At 37.2% G+C, this 12,500-nt stretch overlaps 1 protein-coding gene across 1 annotated transcript in view; it reads right to left on the minus strand.

Moving 5' to 3' along the window:
- The window catches only part of cntn5 (contactin 5), a 129,197-nt gene that overhangs the window by 87,087 nt on the left and 29,610 nt on the right, over nt 1-12,500 (minus strand). The window contains exon 2 of the mRNA XM_026911248.3: nt 2,182-2,295. Within this exon, the coding sequence (XP_026767049.3) occupies nt 2,182-2,236 (55 nt within the window). The 5' untranslated portion in view covers nt 2,237-2,295. The remainder of the gene's footprint in view (nt 1-2,181; nt 2,296-12,500) is intronic.

The following is a 12,500-nucleotide window of genomic DNA, read 5'->3' on the forward strand; positions in this document are numbered from 1 at the left end:
AAAGATGAGAGTTATGTTATTCAGATGTTCAGGTCAAAGAGTTTACACTGGGCCTGTACCACACTTTATAAACACAGTCTAATGTATGTTGTCTAATCATATCAACTCTGTGGAACACCAGCCTCCTGTTGTTCTTTTAAACTGGTATTAAACACAGAGATTCTATACAAAGTGTTGGGATGAAAAGAGACTGGGATCAATGTTCACTTCCACAGCTTCAAAAAAAATGATATGCCTCAATCACATCACCCAAATCCAAACACAGTTTTAATCGGATCAGTAAACTCTGTTCTGAGCTCATTAACTCTTACACTTCACTTTAGCATGTCACTGCCTGAGAATAAGCGAATAAAGGGCAACTAAGTCAAAGTTTTCTAACTGAAATGTCATCCACTGCCCCATCACTCATGGCATTACTCAGAGATTTGGTCTTCATCCTCTTTTCTTTATAATTTACACCTTATTCATTTGTTAAATTATACATGAATTCCAAATTCCCAACTTTTCTGTAGAGATATATGGTGTCGATTTTATATTTGCTTCATCACTAACATCAGAACCTCATATCAGATCAGTAAAAGCCTGTTTATCACTTTTAAGCCTTTACTTAGCTCTCATTAGCTTCTGTATTAATGATTCTTCTCCCTGACAACATCCTCAACAGACTTACGCTAATTCATACACATCCACCTGCACATATCGACAGCATTCATTATGAATTACACCAGTTAAATCTTTTTTACTGTGTGATTTCAGAACTCGTTTAAGATCATTTCTCGTCGCACTGTACGAGATCTCAATAAACTCTGTTCTGATTTCTAGAACTGACTGTGTGATAATCTAATATGTTAGATTATACAAAGAACATCCTCTGAAGATAGGCCTTGAGTTAAGGAAAATTACTACGTTCTGCTCACGTCATCAATCAGCACGATGCATAAATCAGCTCATGCAGAAAACAGGCTCACATAAACACGAGCATTATCATGTTTCATTTACGTTTCTCCATCACTGCGTATCTGCAGCTGTGCCATGAGCTTGTTGTCCTCCTATTGGTGGATTTTAGTTGAGCATCGTAGCAGAGCTCAAACTCTGAGAGTTTAATCACAAATTTTCCACACTGACAGAACTGTCTAACAATGCCGATCTCAACTCAGGACCAAAGAATTCTTTTACTGTGAGTTTTACTTTTATCAATGACGACGAAATTGGGCTGGAAATCACACGGTGTAAAGCTGGCTTTATCTAAACACAATCCTCTTACCTTCAGGTCCACTAATGCTGTTTTGTTAGCGCTACCACAAACCAATAAGTCTCCTCCACGGCTGGCTGTTCAGCACCTGAACACAAAGATATATACAATTTTTTTTATGTTGTGTGAAATAAATATGTCCTGTGTTTATTTGTTGTTACCTGACTGTAAAGCAACTTTGAGTTCTGTTGAGTTCTAATATTATTATTATCATTATTATTATTATTATTATTATTATTATTGAACCAGACTGGCTAACTCTGTCATTTCAGGTTACTTCAGGGGTTTCCGTGGATTCTTGGGTTCAGAATGTTCACATTCTTCCTAGATGTCCTTGAAATATGAATAAGAAACATTTCCATGGAGTGAATATTAAAATGAATGTAATGAATGTATAAGTGTTTGTTTAGTGTTTGTTCTTGTTGGGAGTTAAACAGCCTGCAATCACATTCTGTCTCACGTCTGACTTCCACACAGCAGTAAATCACCTCGTCTGAGTGAGAAAACAGCACTGCAGCACGTAGCGGCTCCGTAAACGTCTGAATGTAAAACACACACACGGCGTAAAGGACACTTCATCAGCACTCTCCACTGAATTATTCCAGACTTAAGGAGCTGGGAAACATCTGAAAACACTCAGAGCAGGACATTTCAGCTGTCACATGATGAGTGTACATTCTGTCCATAATCTACTGCCAGGGTAGAGGACGGAACCACCCAGAACCACCCAGAACCATCTAGAACCACCCAGAACCACCCAGAACCACCCAGAACCATCTAGAACCACCCAGAACCACCCAGAACCACCCAGAACCATCTAGGACCATATATAACCATCAAACAAAATACAGAAAAATCAATATTTTTCTGTCAAAAAGGGAGAGAGAGAGAGAGAGAGAGAGAGAGAGAGAGAGAGAGAGCTCTCCTACCTGTCAAGCAGCTGATGATAGACAGCAGCAGAAGTGGTTTCCATGGTGACCCCATACTTGTTGTGAAGGGTCACCTTTTGAAACACGGTTAGTGAGTCTTCATTAAAGTGATGCCTAGAAAAGAAATGATAATAAAGGGGAAGAAAGGAGAGCGAGAGAGAGAGAGAGAGAGAGAGAGAGATCTGTTAGTTTATAATGGATTAAGGTGATAATTTCATGTACATCTAATTTTCCTTTTTTTATATCATAATAAATGTTAAATAAAATGAAATAAAAACTCCCTAGAGTTCAGAGACAGGACATCACGTACACACACACACACACACACACACACTCATTCTTATGTATTTTCCACTGAATGCGTATCAGTAAGAGGAATCTTCAGTGGTGTGTGTTAGTGATGGATTTCTGCGAGAACACTTCAGGAGACGAAACATGAGTCATTCTGAAATAATGAATATCAGCAGAGCAGGATGAATTTATAATTCAGTGTAATTACTGCAAAGCAAACTGAAATCTCATCAAAGCATCAAAAAGAACCAGAACAAATACAGAACCAAGAGCAGGAGAACATGGAGAACCTCACTGTACTAACAGTAAAGAAAAGAAAGAAAAGCAAAGATTATTTTGCAATTTTAAACATTTTTGCTTATTTTTAGCTTGGAATTATCTTATTCTTTTTGCAGATAATTTTACTTCTCAAAAGTGGTTATTTTCTAGAAAAAAAAGTAAAATTATCTTCCAATAGAAAAAGACAAATTTAAGCAGAAATGTTAAAAATACACGTAATAATCTTGTATTTCTTTTATCATAATGTCATAATGAAAAATATTAAATAAATTAAAATATGTTCAATATATTTGTACTTGTTGTATCATTTTTGCAGCATTAATGCTGATAAAAGAGAGAAAGTATTTTTTTATTATAAATATTTTTATAATTAATGTTAATTTCTATAATTCATCATTAATTCATTAATTTCATTAAATCATTGAACATTAATGATTTTAATATTTAAACCTATTAAATAGGTAAATTTCACTTCATCTCCAACTTGGCTGAAGTTTATATGTTTAAAGACTATATGTTTTAAGACACACTATAAAGCAAATAATAATAATGATAATTAAAGGCTGATAATGACTGTACAGAAATTGTAGAGTTTAAATATGATTAAATTCGGCTGTAACACACTGAGGTGTGTTTGAAGTCAAGCTTTGTCTGTAGATAAAAAAGGAGTGAAAGTGATAAAAGGTGAATAATTAACAGACTCGTTATGAGATTCTGCCTCACGCTATAATAATAACATAAAAAGCTAACGTCTGCCCTACTGCTAATTATTTTCAAGGCGCACTCAATTTAAAACTCTTTACGAGCAAAGAAATTAAAAAAGAAAAGAAAGAACTCAGAGAGGGGCGGATTTGTGCCGGGTAATTCTCACCTGGTCAGACTTTTAAATTTTACTGATGTGTTGTCTTTGCTGTGTCTGTGAGATTCTCAATAATTTTTCTTAAACTTTATCTGCTGTGGTGTTAATATAATCAGAGTTTATATTATAATATATTATAATAATATAATTTTTCAGAATATTTTACACTGAAATAAAAAAGAAATAAAAATCACTCCCAGCCCTCTGTGTTACAGCTTGATTAAACATCTAACACTTTTGCTTGGCTGTGATTTTGAATAGATAAAGTATGTTATTTTAATGTTTTCCCTTTTTTTTTTATTAATTTATTCACTTATCAAATCTGCACTAATCCTAACCCTAGCACACTTTTCGCACAATTTTTACTGTTGTTTTAGTTCTATTTATGTTGCCATTTTTATATATATTATACTGTTTATTATTTATATCTAACTACTTTCTTATTTTCTTATTTTACAACCTAAAATCATTTTACTGTCATTTTATATGTTTATGTATAAAATCTATAAAAGTTACTATATAAATAAAGTTTATTATTATTATTATTATTATTATTATTATGATTATTGTTGTTGTTGTTGTTGTTGTCTGCTGAATTTCACTGGTTGACGTAAAAATCTGTAAACTCTACAATAAATTAAATAAAAAATAAAAACTAATTACAGCTGCCTTTTTAAGTGATTATGATCTTCCTCCATGTTTTGCTGCTTGGGACTGGACTTTTTTAGTGCAAAAATAAAATAAAATAAAATAAAAATAAAAGCTCATTTACACATTTATGGTGTTGACATGATCAATTATTAGTGTCACTGTGAGAAGTCGTGTTCACACACGCAGGATCTGCGTCATTTGATCAATCACGTGTGTTTACAACACAAAACACTATTAATCAGGAAACGTGCTGAATCCAATCCGACACTGATCCAAAGTTTCAGGTCCATATTTTACACTTCAACACATTTCTGAGGCAATCGCATGGTGCAGAATCCTCTCTCTCACATCTCTTTTTTTTTTAATCTGTTCTGCTAATGGTCCAGTGGGTCAGAACCGAGCAGACAGCGTGAAGAAACTGCCCGTTTCTTTAGTGATTTATGAGACTGAACATCAGGTCAGACTCCTCAATTCCCCATCAGAGAGATTAATATTCACACCTTGGTCTGAATGAGATCAGGACTTTCAGAAAATCTGCTCAGGGCATTAAAGAAAGAACGAAAATCCACAGAAGTGTGACAGCGCTTCAGAATTTCTGGAGAGTTTTTGGAAGTTGCGGGAAAGCAGAGGAATGATCTGAGTTGTTAGTGTGGGATTGATGCTTTCCCCTGGGATATTATCTACAGCAGATTGGAAATATTCAAGACTTCAGCAGAGTGAGAAATATCACGAAATAATACAGAATCTCAGCTTCACTTCCATCCAACATAATATTCATGAGCTAAAACTAGTGCTGCTTTAAATCCAAATCCACATATCAGTGGAGTGAGAAAAGTCTGCACAAAAGCATCAATCATCTTTAAAGCATGATGAGAAACATCTAAATATAATCATCTCATCTGTGCTTCAGTGTGGAGGATGAGTGATATTTATTTATTTATTTCCTGCAGGATGGAGAATTTTCTCCATAAAAACTCACAGTAAAATCACAAGAGCGAAACTGGACTGATTTCCATACGTCTGTCTTCAACAGAGTGTAAATCCATTGTAACCTGCAGCAGGCATACTTCTCTACACACACACACACACACACACACACACACACACACACACATACCGTTACACTTTAGTTCCTCCACATAGTGAGGAGACACAAAGCCTCCTGAGATTTTACTGCTTTACTGATTTTAATCTGGAGTGGGATGTGCAACAAGAACATATGAGTGTGATGTCAGGGGTCCACATACTTTTGGTCATATAGTGTACAAGAACAAACCACTCATTAGTCTGACTGATTTTCATAAATTAACTCATAAAGTTACTATAAAAATGAAAACCTGCACAAATTGATACAATATTATACAAACTAAATGATGTGGGTGAAATTAGTTCACTTTTCTTATATTAAATATTAAATAAAAGTGGAAAAATAAAAACAAAATCAAATATTAAAAAAGAGGAAAAAAATCAAATAAAATCAAAGTGGGAAATTATTAACACTAGCCTCGTCCCCAACTCACCCATGACCTTAACGTAATCTGTTGTAGATCGTTCTGAACTGCCCTGCAACCTGAATACTAACATCAGCTAAAATACTGTAATTTATTTTTAAAATACTTGTTTAATTTAATAGTTTTAAAAACTTATTAAAAACTATTCCCACTTTTATCTGTCACATTATTACACAAAAATCCAGCTTTTCAGTATGGCAGTTCAGTGTCACGGGGAAATCAGAATAAATGTGTGTGTCCAGTTCTGTATGTCTGTAGTCTTTCAGAATAAAAGCGTTAAAAAACCCAGCAGCAGCACCATGTCAGAGCTGATCTAAACTGAACTTTCAACCATCAGTAGCCAAGAACCTTAAAGCTGGAGTGGAAGAAAAATCCTCTAAAACGCGATGTTCTCACTGTACTGTGAGTCGCCCTGAAGCTAAAACACAGTCTCTGTTTCACAGTCAGGGCTGTCGAGTCAATTCAGGGCGAGTCGTACGTCATCTTCACGGCACCTCCGGCACTAAATAAACAATATTACAGAGCGCTAAAGCCTCAGACACAGAGACACGCTCTCAAACTCCTGTTCATTTCTATAACTTCACTGAGAGTCAAGCAAAATAAAAAAGAATGATTGCAGAGTTCGGGGAACATTTATTTATTGTGCAGTTTGTGTTTTTTAGTCTGTGAAAATGCAGTATCATGTAGCTTAATTTTCACATAAGTAATGTATTTTAACTATTTATTTGAATTAAAATCAGGATTTAAACACAGAATCTATTTTCTGAAATATTTCAATTCTTATTTAGCAAATCCATCCAACTAACACTTCTTACAAAACACCAGCTTCACGGCAGAGTGCAGTGTGTTTAATGAACTTGTCATTAATGTTTTTCACAAAAATCCCACAGCAAGCGGCGCGAATGTTTTTGACCTCTTTTCCCAAACACTGATTTTTATTTTCTGAAGGCAAGTGTAGTAAAATATTTTCACTCTGTGATCAAACTCAGATGAGTATAGAAGAACTCGGGATACGTGAGTTTCCATCAGATTTCACCTGGACGTTAACATCACACATGGAGAGACGATCACATTCTTACATCATGGGATGATTAATATAAAATGTGATTTTGAGCCTTATGTGAAAAATAATGTCAGACTTTACATGCTAACTGTATCTGTCATTAAGCGTAATAACCAGTTTAATCAGCCGTCTTCCTTTTTTAACTTTATTCTCATTCTCTGTTTAAAGACCTTTTTAATTCTAGTTTTATTTCTCTGTGTTTTGCCATCCTGTCTACACAAACACATAAATACTTATGTTTATGTTTATTCTGATGTCACAGTGTGAACCTGCATATGTCTGTTGCATGTGTTTAGTGTGTCTGTTGCGTGTCTATTACACGTGTTTAGCGTGTGTTATGAATGTTCTAGGACTCGGATTATCACAGCTGCCGATCAGGTCGTTACTCTGTGAGCTGTAATTTCTTATTTGATAACGTGTTTGCAGGTTACTTTCGCTTTGTGTTATTAATACACTCTCCTCCTGAATCCGCCGCTCCGACGCTGCAAACCGCGCTGAGAACCCAGAGATAGGATCAGAGCCGAGAGCACGCTGGATTCCAGTGGAACATTAAGCAGCAGTTCCAGCTCCTTGTCACTCCACACGTATGAATCCTTATGTTTGGAGTTTTTCTTTACGCAGCTCTCAGCGTTATTCTTGAGGTGTCTGACGTTACAGTTTATGAGATACCATCACTGCGCTGACGTGATCATGCAGTCATTTTTATATTGTTTTTGCACTTTCCAGTGGACGGAGAATTGTTTTTTTAAAAATGGAGGAGTAAAACTACGTTTTCAGAAATATCTGTGTACGTGTGGTGTGGGCGGGGCCTGGACTATGATTGGTCCAAAGTCATTGAGGTGTTTAGTGACATCACTAAATTAGCACAAAATTAGCTCCACCCACAAATCATTCACACAGAAGGAGTGAAAAAAGTAAATCTAATTTATAATCACTATCAGATTCTCTGAGTTGAGTGACTTTAACCACCAGTTTCCTAAATCCCTTTTCACTCCAGTGTTTTAAATCACTCTCTTCTCTTAACTATCAGTATCTACGTTAAGTAACTACTGATAAACTGAAATGTCATGATATTGGTTTTTGCACTTATCAGAGCTTTTTTTTTATTTCAGCATGACATTCTGGCTGAAATGAATTAATTTACTCGCCTTTCCACATCGTAGTTCATGACTCGAGTCACGCCGTGTTACCGCTAAATCCCAACACGCCACTGATGAAGCGACTTGGGAAAAGATTTCATCTGCATCTTTTTTCACTAAGCTCATGAGAAACAGAGATATTATATTATCTTACGTTACACACTGAGTAAATATAATGGAGATTAATAAATGCTGTGTTTAGGTGCTGAGTCGGAAGAAAATCCCAGGAATCTATTGTTTGCTGAGTTCCATAAAGACTCTGAAGCAGTTTACAGGCTGATAAGCCGTTGGAGATTAACATAAACAGAGCCAATTATTCACTTGTAGATTTTTGGATTATCTTCAATACATCTGAATTTTTCCTCCTGAGAAATAACCTCATGCTTTTAACAAACCAGAACAAATAATGAGGAAAACCTGCAGAGCATAAAGTGAACATCATCTGATTCATTTCCAGAAAAGATAAGATATGTCGATGATGTTTAGAATATAGAGATTAAAAAAAAAGGAAATTCATGTAAAAAAAAGTGATTTTGTAGAAAAGGTAATCTCCAGAGCACGAAGCTAACAGAACAACAGAAACATCACTGGAGTCCAAGCTAATCAGTGCAGAGGGGAAATGGATTTAATCACCTTCTCTACAGCACAATAGACTGAGAAAAGCACTCACGACCTTCACCTGCAAACAATTAAAGCTCTCTATACTCACGTATGAAAGGCCACACTCTCAGTTCCACAGGTTTCTCTCAGAAAGACACGTCGCTTTGTTACACGCAACAATGCGATTCAATTTCTTCCTCAATAGAGTCTCTGATTTCCCGCAGGTCCGAACAGGGATGAGCGTTCCACTGGGACTAAAACACACATTTCCCTCCTGTGCGAGAACCCTTGGGCTGTTCGAGTTGTTCTGTGTATTTGCATGATCGGTTACTCGAGGAACATGCATGTCATCTATTTATCTCAACAGAACAGCATGCCTTTCAAACACATCGCCGCTCGTCTCCTGTTTATACTCATGTAGACATTTCCTTCTGCTTTTTTATTAACTTTTATTATTCCATTTCCAGTAATTATAATTATACCAGTGTTGTTGAATTCTGGATTGTGATTGGTCAGAAGGTGTTGATTAATTTTCCATAACAGCAGCTCTGACAGTAGTGCAGCTGCAAATCACAGATTTATATTAATCAGTTTCAATGCATTTATTTATGAGAAGCTGAGCTCCACCTGCCCTGATGTTAGCATTTAGTCTTGCTGTTTTAGCGTCAGCTCCCCAATGAAATAAACAAGTTAAAGCTTCAATATTTCAGTGAAAGTGTGTAATGAACAGTGAATCACAGGCAGCTCTGTCGCCAGCAGTTTTAGCCTCTCTCCCTTTCTCTCGGATTTGTGTGTTAAAATGTAAATGAACGTCTGACAGCAGTGCAAGAATTCCAGCAGTTTTATGGAGGAGTCATGAGCAGTAAGAACGCAGCTTTAGGGTTAGATTTTAATTTTTACACTTTACTGAAATTGTATCTGAAATAAATTGCACAAATGAATCAGATTAGCATTCTGACAGATAGAACCGATTCTACAAACCCTGAACTGATGAAGCTGTAAAGAAAGATTTTCTCTCGTCCTCCTACTCCTCCTCATCATCCTCCTACTCCTCCTCATCATCCTCTTCCTCCTCCTCCTTCTCCTCATTCTCTTCATCCTGCTCTCCGTCTTCCTGCTGATTCTATCACAAGCTTTAACAGCAGGACAGCACAGAGAGTAAACAAAATCTCTTCCTCACAACCAGACGCTCAGAACACAAGCCTGAATATAAACCTGCTAACCCCCATAAACACCACCTCACACCCCAACACCACCACTAACATCACCCCAACACCACACACTATCACCACCACACACCATCACCAACATCACCCCAACACCACACACTATCACCACCACACACCATCACCAACATCACCCCAACACCACACACTATCACCACCACACACCATCACCAACATCACCAGACACCACCACACACCACCCCATCACTACCACACACCACCCCATCACTATTACATGACCACCACATAGCACACCAACACCACCACGCACCATCACCACCACTCCACTTTCTCACCACCTCACATCACTCCAGCATCACCACATACCACCCCACTACCAACATATACCACCTAATCACCACCACACTCCACCCCATCACTACCTCCATCGCAGTTCATCCTTTTTTCTTCGTGTATTCTTTCTCTGTAGCATGAAGAATATATGTTTCTGTCTGTCTGCCTCTTTCTCTGTCTCTCCCTCTCTGTCACTTTTCTTCCCCTCAGCAGGTTTGATTGAACTGATGACCTCAATCAAAAGACAATTACCCCGGTGAGGGCAGGAGGTAATTATCCCCCATCAGAGAGGAGATTGAGCACACCTGAATAGAGAGAGAGACACTTTTATTCTGCAGAGATGCATGAAAAGGTACAGGAGTAAATTCCTGGGGAAAAAGCACTATGATGATGAGGAGGGAACCTGAAATTCCCCACTGAATAGAGAATAAAGGTAAAGATAATAAAGATAAAGGTAATAAAGTCAGAGTTCTTTCAGTGATTAACATTATTAACATGGGCGTGACATCTAGAAGGTTCTATACATTTGACATTGTGCAAAACATATATATAATAACTGTGATTCCAATGCCATATTTTAAACAATATATGAGCACATCACATATTACAATAATAAATTCCATTGCCTTAAAAGGATCAGAGATAAACATAGAAGTTAAAAAGTCTCTCAGAATTGACGGCACATTAACTGAAGATAAGTAAAAAGTTGTTCAAATGTGTTTGCTTTATTCAGCTGTATTGGAGAAAGATTACACAGAATAAACAAAGAATAGTCGAGCTCACTAAAGAATTACTGGGTATCAGACAATCAGCCTGATAATCAAACACCACACTCCAGTTTTCATTAAAGACCTTCTCACATCGCCTTCTCACCGCCGTGTAGTGTTTACCAGAAAAAAAGCAGAAAAGCCGAAAATGATCCCTTATAGTGCCCTTCTAATCTATAAAACTAAACACTTTGCCAAACTGTGATAAGCGCCTTCAAACTCCATCACACTCTGCAACAGTCCCATGGAGAAGTGAGATTAAAGCATTTTTCCAATCAATACTGTCCCTATCACACGGTGTGATGGAATACCATAGGAATTTACTGAATAGGAAGTTAATGGGCATGTGGAGGGGTGATGGAGGTGATGGAGGTGTATGTGTGGAGATGGCATTCTGCAGCTGAGGAGCCCAAGAACATCACTTTCCTAATATAACCCATTTAAAGCTGTTCCATAACTCCATAAGTCCTGCTACTGGAACAGATCTTTCTCCTACTGCATGATGTATGTAATGTGTAGGACATGATTCAGAAACACGCTGCTCTAACACATGCACAAAAGACACAACAAGCAACTGATTCAGCACAACACACAAAATCCTGCTTGTACAGTTTGATGTATCACAAGCTAAGAATCAGCAAAGGTTATCAAAAACAATTACGTTCTACACAGTCAGATAAATGCAGAGGAATGAACCAGAGCTGATGTTTGGGGTGGAGAACATTAGAACATAAACCTGCTGCTCAACTGTTCACCTAATGCTAGACTTAAATATCAGGATAGATAGAGTGTGTTGAATAAGTATTCACCCCCCTTGAACATTTCCTCATTGCATAGTGTTACAACATGGAACTGAAATGGACTTAACTGAGAGTTTATGTCATGAATCCAGACAAAAGTTCCCATATATCTTATTGTTTTAGTCGCTTGCATTACACATATGTATTTTTCTGACATAATTAAATGTTCAAATGTTACAGTACTCCTATATTATAAATCTGGAACTAAAAAATGTAGGGTGGTAAAGGTTTGGGGTCACAGAAAATTCCATTTGGGGTAGTTTGCCCAAAGATTTTGGGAACCCCTGCTTTAGACCCTGGACAAGGAAAAAACTGACATTAAGGTGGAAATATCAGAGGCTAGGGCTGACTTTAGTGAGGCATTAGCACCAACACTGAGCCTAGGCTTGATAAAAAAAGTACGAGTTAGGACTTGTGATTGAGACTGGGATTGAAACAGAGAAAGTCTTAAGCTCTGAGGTGGACACACAGCCAGAGTGATGGACATTAAAGCAAGACTGGAGGATCTGCAGGATTATTGTTTCTTGGACATGCATCAGGATTGAGGCAGCTTCTAGAGGGAACCACTGCAATCAGCCTCATCTAGAGCATGTTCAGTTACACTGATAATACATATTACCATATTCCATTCTGAACCATAGTCCAGGAGCAGAAACACGCAGAACCACCTGGAGCTTCTGGTTCAGGCCTGTGAGCAGCAGGATACTAGCTAACACTTTAGCCTAGAAATCATGGCCTCTGACACCAACACAGCAGGGGAACAAAACAACTCCAGCTAAAGTCTTCTTTTTAACCCATCTTTTCAGGCCTACATAAGCTTGCAGAAGATCAGTGAACTT

The sequence above is a fragment of the Pangasianodon hypophthalmus genome, chromosome 6, assembly GCF_027358585.1.
Source record: "Pangasianodon hypophthalmus isolate fPanHyp1 chromosome 6, fPanHyp1.pri, whole genome shotgun sequence".
NCBI lineage: Eukaryota > Metazoa > Chordata > Actinopteri > Siluriformes > Pangasiidae > Pangasianodon > Pangasianodon hypophthalmus.